This window comes from Carassius auratus, chromosome 23 (assembly GCF_003368295.1).
Source record: "Carassius auratus strain Wakin chromosome 23, ASM336829v1, whole genome shotgun sequence".
In the NCBI taxonomy this organism is placed as follows: Eukaryota; Metazoa; Chordata; class Actinopteri; order Cypriniformes; family Cyprinidae; genus Carassius; species Carassius auratus.
In genome coordinates this window covers 9,444,028-9,466,527 of record NC_039265.1, presented here as the reverse complement: position 1 = coordinate 9,466,527, position 22,500 = coordinate 9,444,028, and the positions used below count along the sequence as shown (strand labels likewise).

The 22,500-nt window shown below is 35.5% G+C and overlaps 3 protein-coding genes across 11 annotated transcripts in view; 1 reads left to right on the top strand and 2 right to left on the bottom strand.

Moving 5' to 3' along the window:
* The window catches only part of LOC113041231 (AP-1 complex subunit sigma-2), a 24,192-nt gene extending 10,476 nt beyond the window's left edge, over nt 1–13,716 (bottom strand). For 4 of the 9 annotated variants that reach the window (XM_026199658.1, XM_026199654.1, XM_026199660.1 and 1 more), the window contains exons 1-4: nt 13,597–13,716; nt 12,424–12,602; nt 7,437–7,545; nt 7,200–7,337 (exon numbers count right to left, since the gene is read on the bottom strand). In XM_026199658.1, the coding sequence (XP_026055443.1) occupies nt 7,200–7,337; nt 7,437–7,545; nt 12,424–12,602 (426 nt within the window). In that variant the 5' untranslated portion in view covers nt 13,597–13,716. Of the gene's footprint in view, nt 1–411; nt 546–2,351; nt 2,435–4,414; nt 4,446–7,199; nt 7,338–7,436; nt 7,546–12,423; nt 12,603–13,596 lie in introns of those variants that run through there. The other 5 variants (XM_026199655.1, XM_026199656.1, XM_026199653.1 and 2 more) reach the window with 3 other exon arrangements.
* Nucleotides 13,717–14,862: 1,146 nt separating this feature from the next.
* Nucleotides 14,863–15,352, bottom strand: LOC113041742 (histone H2B.1, sperm-like). Its single transcript, XM_026200385.1, has 2 exons — nt 15,210–15,352; nt 14,863–15,085 (listed from the first exon to the last, which is right to left on the bottom strand). Exons 1-2 carry the CDS (start codon nt 15,321–15,323, stop codon nt 14,915–14,917), a joined length of 285 nt encoding a protein of 94 aa, XP_026056170.1. The 5' UTR covers nt 15,324–15,352; the 3' UTR covers nt 14,863–14,914.
* A 759-nt stretch (nt 15,353–16,111) lies between these two features.
* rs1b (retinoschisin 1b) overlaps nt 16,112–22,500 on the top strand; it is an 8,782-nt gene continuing 2,393 nt past the window's right edge. The window contains exons 1-5 of the mRNA XM_026200384.1: nt 16,112–16,194; nt 17,333–17,358; nt 17,448–17,634; nt 20,811–20,952; nt 21,107–21,302. Coding sequence (XP_026056169.1) covers nt 16,149–16,194; nt 17,333–17,358; nt 17,448–17,634; nt 20,811–20,952; nt 21,107–21,302 — 597 coding nt within the window. The 5' untranslated portion in view covers nt 16,112–16,148. The remainder of the gene's footprint in view (nt 16,195–17,332; nt 17,359–17,447; nt 17,635–20,810; nt 20,953–21,106; nt 21,303–22,500) is intronic.

Below are 22,500 nucleotides of genomic sequence, written 5' to 3'. Positions count from 1 at the left end.
TCCGTCTCACAGCGGCTCCCGCAGGTTTCTTATCAAAGCGCCTCGTCTGTCCTCTAGAATTAAGCTCTGAGCTCTGAGTCCGTGTGGAATTTCTTCTGCTCTTTCAGGAATGTTCCGGAGTGACTTTCCCGGCTCGAGCTCTCATTAGATTGAACGAGGGATTGTGCGCTTTCAATTAAAACCATCTCAGAGGGAGACGTTTCAGGCGGCAGGGCGTCTGTTTGAAGTCTAAGACCTACAGTAAGCTTGAAATCAGTTCATTATTATTTTTTTCATTTTTTTTTTTTATTATTAAACTACATAGAGAAAGTAAAGAATGGTAATCGGATTATTACAACTAAATCATGTGAAACCAGTCTGGGGGAAAACCACAAAAAAAAAAAAAAAAAAACGTGTTGCGGTCATACATTACATGCAAATCAAAGGGAAACATATTTGAAAATATCACACACACACACACAAGACATGACTTTATTTTTAGGATTATTAATATTTGTATTAACTAATGAGACCAATCCATTTTGGAAAGTAATTCCAGAAGATTTCTGAAAGAACAAAAGAAATACTGTATTACAAAAAAAGAAAAGAAAAGAAAACATAAAAATAACTAATAAAACACTATTATATATTAAAAAAAATCTAAGCTTATAATTAAATTATACAATTATTATATTTGTATATTTAGCTGTAAATTTAAAACAAGTAAATTATTTAAAAAAATATTTATATTAATGTTTTATTATAATTATATTATATAATATATATTATATTATAAAAGTTTTTTATTCAGTTTATTTTTAATTTATTTTTAATGAATAATCATTTATTATATATATATATATATATATATATATATATAAAATGTGTGTGTTATATTTATATAGTTATTTATATTTATTTGTATTATAAGATTTGTGTTTGCATTCTATATATATATATATATAATTTGCTGTTAAAAGGTTACATAAGATGTACTCAACTGTAAATATAAATGTGAATATAATGCGTTCAATAAAATCTAATTAAAATTTAACATCAGTAAAAGGGCAGACAGCGAGGGAGAGAGAGATAGAGAGGAGTGAGAGAGATCACATCATAAACTGCAAACCCCTCGCAGCATAATGTCATTTATTCTGATGCAGCACCAAAGCCCCAAAATGAAAAGAAAGGCACTCATGTCTCTTCCCTTTAGCTCACACACACACACACACACACACACACACAATAATCACATCCCTCCCGCTCCTGCGCTGACAGAGCAACACACAGCTCACTGCAGGCATGAAATGCAGTTAAAACATCACTAGTCATCCAGTGCCGTTAGTTCCCATCAAGCATCATGTCAGAGGTCGACACAAACACATCAAGCGCGTCTGATTGTGGAGATGGGGGTGCGTGTCTTTAATGCAACACATCTGCATTACATGCATGTTTTCACAGAACGAGTTCAGTCATCTGCTCAATGTGTCATTGTGATGCAAACCAATAACTGAAGGCGTGACACTAATTTCTGTTACTGGCCCTTTAAGACTGATGCTGCACCCAGTCTGCACAGCACGCCAGATTAGGACTCACTTTCAGATCTTTTATTATGAAGCAAAATATGCATCGTTTTAAATATATGGATTAGTACTGAATGGATTACATCTAGTGTACTAATCACTGCAGTACACTCGGTGTACTATTTTATATAATACAATATGCAGTGACAAAATACATTTCATGCTCACTATTTAAATCTTAACTAATGTAATCAATAATAATAATAATAATAATAATTTGTGTTTTTTATTCTACACTGGATTTTTATTTTTATTTTTTTATTTGGCAGTGTTTTGTTAACTATCCATTTGGAAAAGCAATTTTGAAACATTCCAGCAACAACAAAATCATTTTTTTTTATATATATATATATATATAAATAATTTGATAAAATTACAACAAATATTAAACATTGTATTATATATTAATGGTATTATTTATATTATAACAAATTTATTTAAGTAATATACTGAATATTTATAATTAAATGGAAATAAAATAAATGCAAAAAATAATGCACAGTTGCTCGCTTTGGAAAAACAATTGTGTATTAAGACATTGTTTTAATTCTAGGTGCCACTTCTGGCATACGGTCTTAATACAAACTTATAAAAAGTATATACTTCCACAAACTTATAGTCTGTGAACTGGGATGCAGCCTAAATCTTGTGACCAGGTCAAAGGTCAAGAGTTAAGCAGTTCACATAGCACCCCCCCCCCCCCACATCACCACGTCTCCTCCAATCAGAGCGAGCGAGAGCTTCGTCATGCCCAATCAGAATTCGGCTCAAGCAAATCACACCAATTACCAATAGGCTGACAGGGTGGGCGGGAGTCCGCTCCCTTATAAGATCTCCTCATTGGCCAAACCGCCCCAGTCTTCAGTCTGGCTCTACGGACAGAAACACCAGCCAAACAAACAGCCCCGTTACACAAAATGACCCCAAATCTGTCTCACGGGAGGCCAGGATTTCTTGCAATCGGATTAAATTCAGCTGAATGAGAATGTGGTTACAGACACTGAAAAAAGTCTAAAAAGTGCACTACAGGAAAACGTGTGCTTTAGAAAAACACTGCAGTTGCATAAACTCTATTTCAACTCCGTAATCTCTTTTTTTTGGTGGTCAAAACAGCATAAAACTATATTATCCCAATCCCAACATAATGTGTCCCAATCCCAACCTGTTGCAGTTTATGTGAGGCCACAACTCACATTTTAGTAAATCAAATTAGATGAATCTATATTTAATTTGATTTACTAAAATAAATAAAAATATGAAATAATGTAAAACGCAATAATAATTAATAAATGTAAAATAACAATGCTTTGTTCTCTGTGTGTGTGTGTGTGTGTGTTGTATGTTTTTAATGGTCTTAGTTTTACTTGAGTTTGTTTTCCCACAAAAATAAATGTACATCACGTGTCTTTTGGAGTTGGGTAATATTTTTGATGCAACAGTTCATAGATATAAATTCACACATAACATTTGTGCATTTTAGAGGGGAAAAATTCATTGCTTGAGCGTAAATTTGTTGGCGAATTCATTAAACACAAATAAAGAGTACAAAAATATTAGTTATATTACAATAAATAAGTGATTTTACTAGTGTAATGTGTATAAATAACTGATCATTTTAATTTACTTACTAAATGCATGAACAATACAGTCATATAAACTGCTGAAATGGAGCAGAAGCTCATTAAAACCCAAAGCAGATTCATTAAAACATCAAACACAAACCTGACCTCAAATCAGCGGATAAAGGACAAACCCCAGTCGGGACTACGGCAGCCCCTGAGGCTCAAGCTGATAATGGTTTTAGATGTTATTTATGCACATTTGTTTATGTCTTACATAAATTCCCATGATGCCAGAATGAAGATGCATAAGTAGTTCAATCATTTCGCAGTGCTCGGTGGGAAAACGGCACATTTAGGTCATGTCTTGCTGCTAAAGCGCGGACAGCACGTCTTTGTTCTCTCGTTCTCCTTTGTCTGCCTGTAATTTGGCCCTCGGGACAAAGTCTGTCAGGATCGCAGTCAGAGATGATAAACCGCAGCTCGGTTCTGCTTTCAAAGCTCCACAAACTTGGGTTTAATGATGGAGAATGAATGCTTCTATTTCCTCTAGTCTGTAACTAATGCCTAAATCAGCCTGGATTACAAAAACAGCCAATCACATCATCCATCCATCCAAAAACCCTTCTGCTGCATGGGAGAATTTATGATAATACACAGGAATTAAACGGCTTAATTTGCATTAGTAACTAAATGGGTAAATCTCACAAAATGTGTCAAGAGCATTCAATCTTGAAATAAAAAAAAGTGTTTTACAAAAAGAAATTGCAAAAACAAAACCTTATTTAAAAAATAAAATAGCAGCTTAAATTTTACTCAAACAAAATAGAAGTTTCCTTTCTTTTCTCCTTTTAATTTTGGGTTGAAATGTGGAAAATATTCATTTAAAAACATTTAAAAAAGTGCTATTTTTGGAAGAAAATTACAGAGGAATTTTTTTATTATTAACTATTTTGGGTCATTTAGATTTAAGAATGTGACCATTAATTCCCATATTATCTTTATGTAAAATCTTATATCGTGGTTTGCTCTTTTGATTGAAATAATGTTCCAAATTTCGTGAGATTCAGTTTTATTCTATAGTTTTCTAAAGTATACTCTAGTTACTGCGAACTCTTAACTCTTTATATTTGAGTCATGTCATCAACTTCCTGTCCAGATCAGATTCATATAGTTTCGGTTTGATCATCACTCCAGAAGTTGATGACATGTAGATTAAAATCAAGGGGATCAGATTAATGTCTAAAGCTACAGGGAAACTGACAGCTACAGTCAATAATCCAGAAATCATACCTGGAAGCAGACAGATCTGAAAATCTAGATTCTGTAAATCAAAACAATCCAGTTGGACAAAAGGAGGAAGGATACAGAAAGCAAGAGAGAGAAGACAGACATCAGATTCAGTGAAAATGACACCTGAATTAAAGCTGAAGTGCATCATTTCTCATTTCTATTTTTTTGTATGTTCTATGCAGTTGCTAAAGCAGCCCGGCTAGTTACTTGGCTGTTATTATGAGGTTGCTCGGACAGTTTTCTTGCTATCATGTTCTATGCTTGTTGCTTTTAGCTTATTGCTACAGTATGTTGTTGGTATAATGCTCTGAAAGGTTGCTAGGGTGTTGCTGGGTGGTTTCTTTGTGGTTACCAAGGCGATCCAAGTGAATTTTCAGTATGTGGTTTCTAAATGCAATGGACGGCTTGAGTGTTTTTTAGTATGCAGTTATATTATGTGGTTTTAAAGGTGTTTTGAGTGTCTTTTTTAGGAGTGTGTCACTAAGTGGTTGCTACAGTGTTCTGGATGGTTGTCAGGGTGTTGTTATGTTGTATGCCACTGTGAGAGTGCTTTGAATGGTTGCCAGGGCATTGCTAGGCAACTGTTGAAGTTCTTCAGAGCAGTAAATGTGGTGCTTCTGTGCAGAGTAGTTTTGAGTGTGTTGCTACAGTAAGTGTTTGCTATAATGTTCTGGATGGTCACTAAGGTGTTGCTATGTGATTACGGTTGGCCGTGTGCGTTCCTACAGTAAGTATTTGTTATAATGTTCTGGATGGTCACTAAGGTGTTGCTATGTGATTACGGTTGGCCGTGTGCGTTCCTACAGTAAGTGTTTGTTATAATGTTCTGGATGGTTACTAAGGTGTTGCTATGTGATTACGGTTGGCCGTGTGCGTTCCTACAGTAAGTGTTTGTTATAATGTTCTGGATGGTCACTAAGGTGTTGCTATGTGATTACGGTTGGCCGTGTGCGTTCCTACAGTAAGTATTTGTTATAATGTTTCTGAATGGTTACTAAGGTGTTGCTATGTGATTACGGTTGGCTGTGTGCGTTGCTACAGTAAGTGTTTGTTATAATGTTTCTGAATGGTTACTAAGGTGTTGCTATGTGATTACGGTTGGCTGTGTGCGTTGCTACAGTAAGTGTTTGTTATAATGTTCTGGATGGTTACTAAGGTGTTGCTATGTGATTACGGTTGGCTGTGTGTGTTGCTACAGTAAGTGTTTGTTATAATGTTTCTGAATGGTTACTAAGGTGTTGCTATGTGATTACGGTTGGCTGTGTGCGTTCCTACAGTAAGTGTTTGTTATAATGTTCTGGATGGTCACTAAGGTGTTGCTATGTGATTACGGTTGGCCGTGTGCGTTCCTACAGTAAGTGTTTGTTATAATGTTCTGGATGGTCACTAAGGTGTTGCTATGTGATTACGGTTGGCTGTGTGCGTTCCTATAGTAAGTGTTTGTTATAATGTTGTGGATGGTCACTAAGGTGTTGCTATGTGATTACGGTTGGCTGTGTGCGTTGCTACAGTAAGTGTTTGTTATAATGTTTCTGAATGGTTACTAAGGTGTTGCTATGTGATTACGGTTGGTTGTGTGCGTTCCTACAGTAAGTGTTTGTTATAATGTTCTGGATGGTTACTAAGGTGTTGCTATGTGATTACGTTTGGTTGTGTGCGTTGCTACAGTAAGTATTTGCTATAATGTTCTGGATGGTTACTAAGGTGTTTTTATGTGTTTACGGTTGGTTGCGTGTGTTGCTACAATAAATATTTTTTACAATGCTCTGGATAGTTACTAAGGTGTTGCTATGTGATTACGGTTGGTTGTGTTCGTTGCTACAGTAAGTGTTTGTTATAATGTTCTGGATGGTTACTAAGGTGTTGCTATGTGACTGCCAAAGTGTTTTGCTACAGTTTTTAGTTGCTCATGATGCTCTGAATGGTTGCTAGGGTGTTGCTATGCGTTTCTGAGCCACCTGTTATAGTGCTCTTAGTTGTTGCTGAGTCAATGGAATGCGGTTGTCACAGTGTTCTGAAAGGTTCCCAGACTGGTTGCTAGGGCTTTTCTATGTGGCTGCTGCTAGTTTTTTTGTGTTGCTACAGTGTTCTGGATGGTTGCCAGGATGTAGCTCTGCAGTTCTAAGGTGACTGATATTAGAGTGCTCTGAGTGGCTCCTATGGTGTTGCTATGCGGCTGCTAGGGATCTGGGGGATGGCAAAAGTGTTACTTGGCAGACGTCTGGACTTCAGATTAGACTTATAGCAACTCTGCACATTAAAATGGAATGAGAGAAAATGCTGTAAACTCAAGACACACTTCAGCTTCAATCTGAAATCCCAGCGTCAGGACAGACATCCTGCAGATCTGCGAGTCTGTGAGACTTCACAAAGACCAAGATGAAAAGATTGTGTTTGAAAGCTCAGTTCCTCTTCACTGTAACGAACAAAGGAACGTTTTGTTTTGCAAGCGCCGGGCCGGCTGGGTAATACAAGAGCAGCATGTGTGTGTGTGTGTGTGTGTGTGTGTGTGCTGATAACCACCGAGTCATTGTGAACCTGCAGCTCCTGAGGGATTTCTACTATTCAATTCAAAGTGCGAAGCCAAAAGCACGATGATGTACGCTAACAGCCCTGTTGCTTTGCTGTGCTGGTAATAAACCTCAGAATTCAAGAGGGCAGGAGACTCATTAAACTTTATGTGTTATTATTCTAAAGAAGCTAGATGTAAACAAGCCAGCTGAGTAATTAAATCAACTATCTTGCTCAGCAAAGTGTTTTAGTCTCTGAAATGCTAAGGCCTCACCTCCTGCAGCAGATCCGCCTGCTCGATGGCTTTCAGGACGTTCTTCTTCGACGTCTCCTGAGCCTCGCCTCCCAGCAGGAACTCGTCCAGGATGAAATACGCCTTCTCGAAATTAAAGATGATATCCAGCTCGCAGACCTGAGTTTGAGAAGATCAATCACGGTTATCTGCGATCGCTTTCATTTTTTTGGAGGCAAATTGTAACGCGAGTTTAGCAATTAAAGTCACGTGACTCACGCTGCCGAAGTATTTGTCGAGCAGCTCGACGTAGCGGTGGATGATCTCCAGTGTGATCAGTTCGTTATCTTGGTCCTCTATGGCACAGCAGAAATACAGACTGGCGTATCTACAACACAAACATGACGTTTGTTTTAGTGCACTGCGGCTAATACAAACTGATTTGAATCAGTAACTTGTTGTTAATGTCTGTGCTTCTTACAATATACCTTCGTATAACGGTTAACAATATTGTCAAGACATTTAGATCAGACACTAGACTAAAACTGGCAAACTGTATACATTTACAAATTAAAATGTATGCTTTAACTGCATATACATGCAACAGAAACTCAAGATACAGATGTTTGGGAGAATAGGTTTGTTTGTTGTATAAAGGTATAACAAAAAATGCATTGTAGCCTACAGGTTATTTATGAGAGACCACTTCTATGTCAGACAGACCAGGAAAACAAAATGAAAAAGCTGTGCAGAATGTCAAAAAAACAACAACAAAACAAAACAAAAAAGACAGCTTTATTGATTATAATTTTTGACGGAGTGCAACATGTTTCTCTGCACCTCCTGAGGAAACTGCTCTCAGATCGACTTCTAAAGAAGCGTTATGTCACATAGAAAGATCTAGAAACAAATTCAAGCAAGCTTTTGATTAAACCAAGCAAATACTTCAGGACTACAATGGAGATTTTCAGGAGAAAAATAGTGTTAAAACCCGATTTGATGTTTGTGAATTAGTCTACATTTTTCAAACTCTCTATTTAACAGCGTTATTATTCTTTCCACCAAACATCAAACCACACACACACACACACACTGGAGGATTCTGGGAAATCATGTGGGAACCGATGATACAGATTGGACAAATGGACAACATTTCTCAAAAAGTCTTAATTTGTGGATTATCGTCCAATGAGTCTTCTAGTTCTGTCCGATCAGCCGTGTGTGTGGTTTAATCATAATAATATCTAGTGTTTTTCCAGCCTGACACTTCATTAATCTTCATTCTCTCAGACGGCTCTCTGGCCGGAGGGAGCTGCTGAGCGAGCGTTTTTCTCTGCGATAATGTGCTGCTGTGATCAGCAAATGGGATGGTCGTTCATTTAGTCTTCTGGACAGTCATCTTTCACTGCGTTTGTGTGTGAGACACCGACAGAATGAGAATGAACTAGTCTGAAAATTTGGCAAAAACAACTTTTGTCTGAAAATCCGTGATTTGAATACGCACGTCTGCAAATATGCATATTTTATGTCAAGTTTATTTGCTACTAATTATCAGGTGTGTTGCTTAGATAAAAATATTGATGAAAAATAGAGTATGCACATTGAGTGAATGTAATAAATTCAAATGAAGTGAACAAGTAATAACATAAAAATGCAATTGGAGTGAATGTTATAAAATAAAACAAATGCCAATGGAATGAACAAGAAAACAGAAATATTCAAATAAGGGAGTACCAACATTTTTTTATAAATAACAAAAAAATTAATAAAATAAAAATATGCAAATACATTTTTTTAATACAATTTAAAAAATGCAAATGACATGAACAAGTACTAAAATAAAGTATGCAAATGGTGTTAATGTAATAATATTAAAATTGAGTGAAAAAATATTAAAATACAACAAATTAAATTTGATGAATGTAACAACGTAATGAATGTGAAAAAATCTGCAAAATGGGGTGACTAAAATTAAATAAAATACTGTACAAATATGCAAATAAAGTTAACACTTAATAAAAAAAATATTCAAATGGAGTACACGTAATGCAATAAAATAAAAATTTAAATGCAAATAGAATGAATGTAATAAAATATAATTATGCAAATGGAGCAAACAAGAAATAAAATGTAAATAATTTGCAAATGGAGTCAACAATTAATAGTTAAGCAAGCGACTAATGTTATTCTTACAAAAATCTGAAAACACAAACAAACATCACACATTTAAAACTAGTGTACATTAAGTAAAACTTGGTTTCCACACAAGCTAAGACACAAACCTGTACACACTGAGTGTCAGAAATTGCATAAAGCAGCCAGGATGGAACATGTTCTCTTGTAATGCTGTACAACATGCACTGACAGGCGTTTCATCCAAACACACAGCTGCTTAGCAATGCTAATGCTCTGTTTGGACGGCGCTGACAGAGACAGACTGTAAGGCTGTTAAGAGCATGTGGCTGGGGTCAGAGGTCAGACGAGGCGAGCTGTGAGGGAATCAATCTGGAACAGAACCAAAGGCTGAAGAACCAGAGGAACTGCTGTAGACACAAGGTCACGTTCATTATTACAGCCCACAGTCTGTTCATCCGTCTAGACTTTCTTTCTGCTGCAGTTTGAGTTTAGTGTGTTTTACTGGCTTTACAAAGAGCTCTGTACTGCTGAAGTGTGTCCAGCCTCAATCAGGTAGTTTAAAATGGGTCATTTACAAGAAAATAAAAATATGCAACTAGAGTGTACAAGTAGTAAAATACAATTAAATTAGACAATATTCAGATTGAGTGAATAACCACAATATTTTTTTTTTTTTTGCAAATCCAGTTGAACAAATAAAAAAAGAGAAAAATAATAAATAAAAATGGGGAACTGAATACAAAAAGACAATAAAATGTGCAAATTGAGTAATAAAATGAAAAAAATGCAAATTAGATGAATGCAATACAATAATTCAATGAAAATATAAATAGAGTAAACATAATAAAATAAAAATACAAATATGCAAATCGAGTGAACAAAGCAAGAAAAATGAAATAATGTGAAAATATTAAATCACATTAAAAAATGAAAATGAAATAGGAAAATATGTGCAGAATTAAAAAAAAAACATGCAAAATGTAATAAAAAAATACAGAAAAATATGAACGTGAATAAGTAACAAAAACCTAAAACAAAATAAATGCATATAAATGGAAATAAGATAAATAATTAAAATGAAAAATGTAAATAGAGTAAATGAAATAATTTTAAATAGAATATGCAAATTGAGTGAACAAAGCAACAAAAATAATAAAAAATGAAAATGTTATAAATGCATAAGAAAAATATGCAAATGTTATAAAATTAGAGTAAACAATCAACAAAAACTAAAATGACAAAATATAAAATAAAAAAAGTGTTGTTTTTTTTAATTCAGAATGATTGATTAACAAATGCTGAATCATTCCAAAAACCTGTTTATCTGTATATTCAGGGACAATCATTACTGTAAAACTGATTCATAAAGCAAGCTTTTAATTTTCAGCTCTAAAAAAGCTAAACAGTTTTATTAAGAAGCAGCCTTTGGGTTTGTGTTGATCTGTAGTCTTTATAATTAAACAGTGCAAATGGTGAACATGCTGATGCACAATGATGTACGGTGAGTGCTGGTGTGAGCCTGTAGTTTTCAGAAGAAATCACCACTCGACTCCGCACCAAACACAGAAGAGAACAAAGTGAACACGAGGACTGATGCCCTTCAGCACACTCCAACACAACATACTTTACATTCACTCATCATACTCAATACTAATCATAACAGCATAATAACAATCAGCTCATGCTGCTCCTTTCAGACGCAGCAGAAAACACAATAACAACATTATACACTGCTAAATCAATTATGCCAATGTTCAGATTTATATTCTGCTCGTTCTCAGAAGCTGATAACACCAAGGTATTAAAGTTTAGTGTGTGTGTGTGTGTGTGTGTGTGTGCGCGCAAGACCATAGCAACCACCAGAACACTAAATACTGAACGAAAACAAACATCACACTTCAAATGAAATAGTGCTGAACTCTATTACAAAAAAACAGCTAAATATATGGTGCTTTTTAAATATAAACACATTTTAATATCTTAATTTTATCTTGATCATTCATGTTAGTTCATTGTGCATTAGCAAATAATAAAAAATACTTTAACATTTGAAAATGTGACCCTGGACCACAAAAGCAGTCTCTGGGGTATAATGGTAGCAATAGCCAAAAATACACTGTATGGATCAAAACTATAGATTTTTCTTATAAGCAAAAAATCATTACAATATTAAAGTAAAGATCATGTTTATATTAACATTCTAAATTTTCTACTGTAAGTATATAAAAACATCATTTTTGATTATTAATATGCATTGCTAACAGCTTCATTTGGAGAAATTTAAAGACTATTTTCTCAATATTTAGATTTTTTTTGCACCCTCAGATTCCTGATTTTCAAATAGTTGCATCTCAGACAAATATTGTTCTATTCTACTGTTACACATCCATTTTCTTTCTCAACTGTTTACCTTCACTGAAGCCATAAGCAACAGTGTTTAGAAGGATACTTGCTGAGACATGCATTTTGACAATTTTGCGCGTATGTGTCAATTCAAGCACAAATAGACGCGGAAATGAACGTAATTCGAGAGTAAGAGCAGGTTGCTTCAGGTTACTTTAACTCTTTGCCCGCCACTGATGAGTAATCTTGTAATTTAGAAGACTGCGCTTCCCCGCAAATTATGAGTTTTTATGTATTTTCACTGTTATACACTTGGGGGCGCTATTACACATCTTCTGAACAAAAACACACGTGAACAGGGCGTGAAAAACTTGTGTAAACAGATTCATATGGTAAATAATGCGATCATCAGCAATAGACAGCATATAAATGAAAACCGCATAATGTTATTTGTCTGGAATATGTCTGTCCAAGGCAGACGGTTGTCAATACACACCATCTTTAAAGTTAAAAGTCCGCCGACAAAAATGGCAAATTCTGCATTATGATTGAAACAATGCTTACATATGAATAAAAGCCTACATTAAAATCCATCATATAAATACATCTCTTTTTTTTAGAAATTAGCCGACTGATCGCCACCAAACTTTTTTTAAGGTATCATATCGAAGTTAGAATTTCAAGTGTGGGATGGGTCGATGATGGGTCACTCAAAAACAGGTTAACATTGTGTGTTTTCATCAGCAAGACGTAAAACAACGCAAAACCTCAAAGCCGCTCTACTCACCTTTTATACACGATTTTCAGATCCCTCCACTCCAGGAAGCTGCACATCTTGGGTTTGCGTGCCAGAACGGTCTGCACCAGCTCCCGCGTGATCTTCTTCTTCTCCTTATCGCACAGAGGAACGTACCATTTCTGCAGACGGAGCTTGCCTTGTCTGCTGAACAACAGCATGAACTGCATCTGAGGACGACAGCAAGAGAGATGAGCCAAGAACAGGAGTGGAGATCTGACCCATTCACTACATACATAATGTCCCATGGTTAAATAAAAGCCCAGTAAATGTGAAATAAACAATCAAAGACACTCAGGATCAGTGGCACAGAGTCATTCAAATTATCATTGCATCAAATCATGATGATAAACTCAGAAAACATGTAAAAAGGCACATTTAATTATTATTTTTCATGTTTTACTATTTTCACAATTTAATATTTATATAATGGCATCCATGACATAAAAACCACTAAAAAAAATTTACTTGAAATGAATGCTAACAGAAATATATATATATATATATATATATATATATATATATATATATATATATATATAAATTGAAATAACTGAAATGCAATATTGTTGAAATAAAAAAGTAACATACACACATACACATATATACATATATATATATATACACACACACACACACACACACACGAAACAAAAAAAAACACAAACTCGATGCATCTGACACATTTAACATCTCTTATGCATTAAAAATATATAAAAAGGCACATATACATACAAATGTATATAATTTTTGTAATTTTAATGTTTCTATAATAGCACAATATATATATTTTAAAAAATGTTATTATCATAAATATCGTTGTTGCAATAATAATAAACTGTTAAAATGCATGTCATGCGGATATTGTGATGATATTGATTATTAAATTGTTGAACTTGCACGCATGTTTTCAAGAGCCAGTTCATATGCACAGGGTTGGGCTTCGCTGATAGAAATATTAACATCATAAATTAATTCAAAGATCAAATGCACAAAACTTAAAAGCAGATTTTGCTTTTTACACATTTGATTGTAAAAGGCTAATTAACACATTTGCTTAAACTAACACGCGCATGTGATCTCCAATGCACGCTGCTGTTTACACGTCCAGTCACGCGAGGCGTTAACAAGCTTGTTCGGAAAAGAAATGATAACGTACAGTACCTTTATGAAGAGGTTAGTTTGTAAATGAACGATGAATTCACATGAGTTCTGGATTCACAGTGATTCGCGTCTGTCTTAGTCCGAGTCTTGTGTACAATAAATGCTAAACAGCGTCAGCTGACGACTCGTCGCTCATTGGACGGGGGGTTCGCTCGGGGGGTTTTCATTGGTGGAAAGAAGACCGTTATCCCCGCCCACTCCGGAGCCAGACAGTTGATTGGAGGATACTTGCGGCAGTCAGCGCTAGAGTCACACCCCCGTCAATGTTGCTGGAAGGCGATTGTCAAACGATTTAAAGCCAAGGTGGGCAGGGTTTTAAAAGGGAATACACATCAGAGGATCACGTACAATGTCAAAAATAAAAGCCTTTGTTCTTTCTGTATCTGTTTAAAACATTTGGTCTATCGTGGCCTGATTGCTTTTGTAATAAATAAACCCCGTATTTGCATAATTATGCATTTCATTTCATTGTCAACAGCTGTGACTGTTAATGCACTCAGAGTACTGTGTAAACTTGTATTTTTGAACATCAGATTAAATAGCTCTGGATAACTAAGTGACGTCAAATACAACAAAGAACAACATTTCATTTATAATACTTTCATAAATGATAGGCTGATTTTATATACAAATTTATTTTACGATTTAATTTTATTATTAGGCGTCGTGTTGTACTACACTGAGCTCTTTCTGAAATGTCAATCCGGGGCAAGTGTCACGTGCGTGTCAGATGCTAGAAACGCTTACAATTTATTAATTACAATCTGTTGGACAAAATGTTTGAGCATTAACAAGAAGCTTCATTAAAATCCCTGTTGATTTATAATTTAAAACAACAAACTGGCTGTTTGTGTCAAGTATACTGATGTTACAGCGCCGCCCCATGACAAACATCCACATGGACCACAGATTAACCGTTTTCTGATATAATTAACCTAAAATCTAGGTTTTGGATTAATGAAAACTCACGTATAACATTATCCTGGTATTAAAGTTAAGTTTAGAAGTGTCCGTACTAAAAAAGAGAAAATCAGAATTATTCCATCTTAAAAAGAAAAGTTGAATTTTGTAGTCCAATATAGTCCAAGTATGTTAAAATAGGATGTCTTCAATAAACTAGCAATATGCTTTAAAAAAAAAAAAAATCAAAACTCATTAGGCTATCATTAGACTTATGTTTAAAGGTTAAAAGTTTTTAAAGTGACAGGCTTTAAGACAAGTTAGTCTGGATAAATTTGTTCAGATGGTAATAAATGGCGTGAAGACTTTTTAAAAGCGGAAACATCTTTATTAAATCTAAAAAGTCTAAATGCGACACTTAAATCTCAGCCATCAGGAGCTTTTTCGCGGCTGCGTGCAGCTCTCGCTGCGTGATGACGCGCCGCCGATTGAACTTGGAGAGTCGCGCGGCCTCGGCGCTCATCTGCGCGTGCGCGTCGGACAGGCGGCGCATCAGAGAGACGGCGTCACTCACGTCCTCAGACACCTCCTTAAAAGAAAAGGGGGGAAAATGAATTTGAAACACGCAAATAAATGAAACGCTTTTGAACTAGCTTCCCACAACAGATACAAAAAAAACAAATTATAGTCGGGCATTGTTTGCATTAGCACACCTTCTCGATCTTGTAAATGTAAGCGGAATACGCCTCGGTACTCCGTTTGCGCGTCCAGCCGGTTCTCCTGGACGTGTTCAGAGACTTCAGCCTCCTTTCAGATGATGCTTTCATGATCGCTGCTGGTCACAGAGCCTGAGACAGAGCTGTTTATTGTGTCTCAGCTCATCTTAGCACAGGTGAAACACTTCAGCCTTAATTAAAGCTTATTAACCTAATTAAAGCATTCACACGAACCAAAGCTCCATACAGTGCGCTGATAAATCATAGTTTTTTTTTTAGTAAAAGCATTGCTATCTTGCTCTACACTGCATGTAACATGCAAATACCTGCAATTGTTTTTCCACCTGATTTAATGCATCATTTTTTATATATATATATATATATAAATGACTAGCCTGATTTATTGATCAAATAGGCCTAAAATATGTTGACTTGAATAAAAACCAGTTAATTAACCAGATTACAATTTTTCAGTGTCTTATGTTTTGAGAATTTTATATGCAACTGAAAAAGGCTTAATTATTAATATAGGCCTATATCAACATATTGAATTTAACCCGAAGGAAAACGACGCTTTAATAATAGCATGCACTAAATAAAGATCCAAGATCTTTCTTTATTTTATTATTATTTACAACTCACTACTTTTAAACTGTTTATGTAAAACTATTGTTTAATCAAGAGAAAACAAACACATGATTTAATTAATCACTTTAAGCATTTGTAGATTTCAAAAGAAACAAAAGTGGGTACAACATTGAATCCCAACCTAGAACTCTGTCAAGCTTCCTGAGATCTAAAAGAGCAACCTGTGAACAGAAAGAGGGCAGGCAGAGGTGATCAGGACTATTATTGGATGTATGGCTTCGGTGGATTACAGTAATCCAGAGCACACTGACCGCTGCTGTTCATAACACACTAGACCTGACCATCAAGATGGACGTGAAGATCCTCAGTGTGTTTCTGCTGCGGCTGACTCAAGGTACAAAGTGTGTGTGATGTGAGAGCTGGACACACCATCTGGAACTTGACAGTTATGTATTTAGACTCTAGCAGATCTTCTTAATATCTAGCAGTAAAGGGATAAATGGATAAAATAGAACAAAACGTGTGCAAAGTGATTCATTTATGGAAATTATTACTTTAATGATTTTAAAGGACCGATTACACCGATAACAGATTATGATTATTTTAAGCACGCTTTATAAGTTTTGTATAATGCCGCTTTAAATGCTTGAGCTGTTTGTGGATTTTGATTGGCTGTCAAATTATTTATTTTTTAATCGTGCATTGGCGGGGAAATAGCCTATAAAAATCGCTCCAAATCTGATTCCACCGATATCGTCTGTCGCTGTTTTTATCGTTGTAGGCATATCCTAGCTACACTCATAGAATTAGAAAGTTTCGAAATATATTTAGGCTACGTAAATATATTTTCTACCAATATGTAAAAAAAAATATATATATATATATATATATATATTTTTTTTTTTTTTTACATTTTAAAATACATTTCCCCCTCAATATATTTCAATCTAAGAAAAAAATGCATTCCCATATGTCACATTTATAAAAAAAAAATAATAATAATAATAACTGAGTTGTAAAATATTTAAAATATAAAAAAGTCAAAATGATTAAATTACAAATTTTGCTCTACTTTTTTTTTCTTTTTTAGATACAGGCTGTGTAGGCTCCTATAATACAAAAAAGTATAAGAAAATATTTTCTTGCTCCTGAAATATATATGAAGTGTTCAGATGCAAAAGCCTCTAAGTGCAGTCAGAAATTTTTGTTCAAAATTAGGATTTTTTTTCCTATATTTATGTTCAGATATTTAACTCAAATTGCATAGAAAAGGACCTATGCATTGCAATTAGAGTAAAATGACTCAACCCAAACAGAGAAACATGATTAAAAATCCATATTTTAGATAAAAATTTCAGACGACACTTTCATATGAAGATTGAAATATATTTTAAATTTCAAAAGCATATTTCACTGGCTTTCAACTTATTTTAACCATATATTTATACTTTGACCAGTTAAAAATGTATTTTTGACTGTACTGGGATATATATTTCTTTAATTGAGACCTGTATCTCTCTGATCTCTTACAGTTTTCATTGGCGTAAATACACAGGGGGTAAGTTTAAATGTGTGTGTACGTGTACAGGTGTGTGTGTTGTTATACTGCATATGACAGTGTGTGAGACTATTGTACATGTGTGTCAGGAGTTAGAGATGACATGGACTTATGAAGATGATGATGAGGTGAGTGTGAAGCAAGTGGTGGAGAATCAAACGCCGATGGGCTGTAACTGTGACTGTCAGGAGCCACGACCCACAGGAACTCCAGCCACCTGGACCTCCATCAGCACCACGCCATCCACACACAGCCCCTATCTGGACTGCATGCCGGGTCAGTACACACACACACACAGTTGTGCACATACGTTTACATAGCCTTTGCAGAATGTGCAAAATGTTAATAATTGGAAAAAAATAAGAAGCGATTTTTCCATTGTTGGTCCCGAGTAGTTCAACTTCCTGCTGTTATTCAGAAAAATCATCCAGCTCCAGCACATTCTTTGGTTTTTTCAACATCTTCTGCATTTTTTAACCCTTTATAGAAGTGACTATGATTTTGAAATCTATGTTTTAACACTGAAGACAGTTGAGGGACTCGTGCATAACTATTACAAAAGGTGAAAACACGTACTGATGCTCAAGAAGGCCACTCATTTCATTAAGAGACGAGGGGTGTTAACTTGTTAAATTGGATGATCAGAGTAAATTGTATTTATTTTGTCTTCTGGGAAACAAGTTAGTATTTATGTAGCTTATAAAGTCCAGTACTTAAGGAAAAAAAATGTATGGTTAAACAAAATGAGAAGAATCATCATGTTCAAAAGTTTACACCCCCCATCTCAATCTCTCCATTTTTCAACACACTTCACCTGTTTTGTGTTCATCCATTTCTCCCATTTGCTATTTCACATTGACTATCACTCAATAGAGACTCAATATAGACTAATACAATCAAAAATGTACACATATGGGCGGATATAGATATACAGTATTCATTGCTTTAAGATTCACAGAACTTTAGCTAGTTTTCATATCGTGAAATTCAGCTAACAGGAAATACAAATTAATTTACATTTTTATAAAAAAAAATGTTGTTTACTGTTCCCAGTATCTGGGTTAAACATATTAGATCGCTTGTTAATTATCAGTGCATAAGTGAATATACATGCTCAACTGGACGGTTGAAGAGCATTAGATAAACATGCATGTCTGTATGTGTTTACATGCATAAACAATGTTGTCTGGACCATGTGCGTCTTCAATGGCATAAACATGCAAGGTCATGCAGCATTAATTGTCACTGAAAAGATTAGAGACAAGAGCACCTCGCTGTCCCTTCAGAAGTGCATGCTTACTGATTCAGGGCATGAGGCCAACAGGCTTTAGAGTGATTACGTGAGTAATGATCATCCATAATGCATCAGCTAAAACTGATAACACATGAACCGCCCTCTGACCCCAGTTTGACAGAGCAGCAGACATAACGATCAAATTATTAACAGATCAGGAAAAAGAGACCTAGAGGACTGTGTGATGGAGACGATGAGACGAGATGAGCGAGAGACCATCAGAATGAGAATGAGAGAGTGATGGTGACTCTGAGTGAGAGTACAGAGTATCAGTGGATAATCCCATGACTAATGATTCTGATGCCCAGATTACCGGGACTGAAATAGTCCTACCCAATCACAAACTGCTGGACAATATTTAGTAAATTATATTTAGCAATTCGTATCAGTGGTGACTATCTCAAGTTAATGGCCATATGGCAGAAACATATGGTTTCTTATTACCGCCAATGATTATATGTTTTGCAATCAAATTAATAGCAAAATATGGTAGTTTTGTATGTTGTCTGAGCGTCATCTGAAGGGTTGGCATCATCTTTTCTCAGATGTTTGTAAGGGTTGGATCCAGACTGAAGCCTGTGTAATTCCTAGTTACCAAAGGACACCAAATAGAGAAAAATTAGCGTAGTGGCTGTTCCAACAAAGCAATAAATGTGTTGAACCCATGCAAAATAATGTTAACTGTTAACAATGTTCATTTGATCAGATGTAACTGAAGTACAATACATAACGTGAATGCTTGGCGAAAGAGATGAGTTTTTAATCTAGATTTAAACAGAGAGAGTGTGTCTGAACCCCGAACATTATCAGGAAGGCTATTCCAGAGTTTGGGAGCCAAATGTGAGAAAGCTCTACCTCCTTTAGTGGACTTTGCTATCCTAGGAACTACCAAAAGTCCAGCGTTTTGTGACCTTAGGGTGCGTGATGGGTTGTAACGTGGTAGAAGGCTAGTTAGGTACGCTGGAGCTAAACCATTTAGGGCCTTATAGGTAAGTAGTGATCATTTGTAACTGATACGGAACTTAATAGGTAGCCAGTGCAGAGACTGTAAAATTGGGGTAATATGATCATATTTTCTTGACCTGGTAAGGACTCTAGCTGCTGCATTTTGGACGACCTGTAGCTTGTTTATTGAAGAAGCAGGACAACCACCTAGAAGTGCATTACAATAGTCCAGTCTAGAGGTCATGAATGCATGAACTAGCTTTTCTGCATCAGAAACAGATAACATGTTTCGTAGCTTGGCAATGTTTCTAAGATGGAAGAATGCAGTTTTTGTAACATTGGAAATATGATTTTCAAAAGACAAATTGCTGTCTAATAAAACACCCAGATTTCTGACTGTAGAGGAAGTAACAGTACATCCATCTAGTTGCAGATTGTAATCTACAAGATTCTTTGCACTGTTTTTTTGGTCCAGTAAGTAATAACTTTGTCTTATCTGAATTTAATAAAAAATTATTGGTCATCCAATCTTTTAAATTTTTAACACACTCTGTTAGCTTAGATAATTTAGATGTTTCATCTGGTCTTGTTAAGATATGTAGTTGAGCATCATCAGCATAACAGTGGAAACTAATCCTGTATTTTCTAATAATATTACTAAGGGGCAACATATATACTGAAAATAGCAGAGGGCCTAGGACAGATCATTGTGGCACTTCATACTTTATTGGATTTAACTGAGATGATTCCTTCTAAAAGTGGTAGTGATCGGAGATGTAGGATCTTAGTAAACCATTTTAAAGCCTGCTCTTTTAATACCTGTATAGTTTTGTAATCAATCAATGAATATGTCATGATCAATAGTGTCGAAACATAGTACTAAGATCAAGTAAAGCTAGCAATAAGAAGCAGCCTTAGTATGACCCAAGAAGCAAGTCATTTGTAATTTTAACAAGTGCAGTTTCTATGCCATGATGAAACCTGACTGAAATTCGTTATAGTTATTTTTATTTATTTATTTTTTAGCAGGAAGGAGCACAATTGAGCAGACAACTTTTTCTAAAATTGTACACATAAACGGAAAAATGCATTGTTCTGTAATTTCCCAGTTCAGTTCAGAAGTTGGCCCTGCTTGTGTAAATCACATTTAATATGTTGTTCTTGAGATGGTGGGCATGACCTGATGTTTTTAATGCTCCTTGTTTCCAATCAGAGTGTCCCTACCACAAACCGCTGGGGTTTGAGTCCGGGTCAGTGATGGCGGAGCAGCTTACCTGTTCAAACCAGGATCAGTATGTGGGCTGGTTCTCTTCATGGACCCCAAATAAAGCCAGACTGAACAGTCAAGGGTTTGGGTAAGTGTCTCAGAAAAACCTTATAGCCGCACTAAATCAGCCTGAAATGAAAGCTTCGGTTTTACCATTACCAAAACGACTAGCGCTAAATCTGATTTAACTTGTGTGGGGTCATAATAAAGCGGACACTGACTGACTTCCCGCTTTGTCGCAGCTGTGCTTGGCTATCCAAGTTCCAGGACACGAATCAGTGGCTTCAGATCGACCTCCAGGAGGTGCGGGTGGTCTCGGGTATCCTAGCTCAGGGCCGCTGTGATGCTGACGAATGGACAACGAAATACAGCCTGCAGTACCGAACCAAAGAAAACCTCAACTGGATCTATTACAAAGACCAGACCGGGAATAACAGGGTAAAATCCTCAAAATACAAGAGTGTTTATGAGTAAAATCAATAGGATTCCTCTTAAAACTGATGTTTGATCCAATGTGAAAAAAACATCAGTAACACTGTGAAGTTTTAATACTGGCCACTTCTATCTACTATCCATCCAACCATACACATCCATCCGTATCTATCTATCTATCTATCTATCTATCTATCTATCTATCTATCTATCTATCTATCTATCTATCTATCTATCTATCTATCTATCTATCCATCCATCCATCTTTCTATCACTATTAAGTGACAAAACAATAGAGTTTTAACACATTATTGCCTATTTTCTGTAAAGTTTCCTATCCAAAAACACAGGGCCCATGTATGATAGGCCCGGTTTCACAGAAAGGGTTTAGGTTAAACTAGGATTAGGCCATAGTTCAATTAAGACATTTAAGTAACATGTACACTACTGGTGTGCATCTTGAGACTAAACAATGAAACTATTTCATATTTTAATATCTGTCAGTGCAAGTTTCATTAAGTGTTTTTTTTTTTGTTTGTTTGTTTTGTCTGGGACTAAGCTTACACCTTGTCTATGAAACCGGAAGATAATATCTGTAGTCCTTTGCACAAACTGACAAACACTTATTAATGTATAGCCTTATTCAACATTTACATGTATATATTTTAAAATTTTTATAATTATGACATTACATATTAAAATTTTCATGCAATAGCCAGTATTTGTATCTGTAACAATCACAACATTTTTCGTAAATCTGCATTCCGATACATTGTGGTACAGTTACTTGATGAGATCGTTATTTCTTTTTATCTTTTTTTTCCGTAGTTATCACTCGTGTTAAACTAAAATAATTATTAATTTCTAAAATAATATTTATCATGCAAGCAGAGAGATGTCATGACAAGCGTTAAGTGATCATCTGAACACGACTGAAGCAATTCAATGCATCAATTCAGTGGCACAAAACACTTTAAGCGAGTCTATAATGTTTAGTGAACATAAACAGATGTGTGTGTGCCGCGCAAACCAGCAAAAGATAAAGATGCAAACCTGAAGGCCATGTAGACAATGTATCCATATCTAAGCTGCATTAGCCTACTCTTGAGAGAGAACTGGTTTGGTTTTTGAGAGACTGAGACGCGCAGCGCGGCTGTTTGATTGGTGAGCGCGCTTTGCTTATTCTGTTCATTCGTTTCATATC

Excerpts from the sequence above, each read along its gene's own strand:
- LOC113041742 (XM_026200385.1), bottom strand. The coding sequence starts at position 15,323 with ATGAAAGCATCATCTGAAAGGAGGCTGAAGTCTCTGAACACGTCCAGG. Across the intron at positions 15,086-15,209 it reads ACATTTACAAGATCGAGAAG|GAGGTGTCTGAGGACGTGAG; the intron begins GTGTGCTAATGC and ends TTTTCTTTTAAG.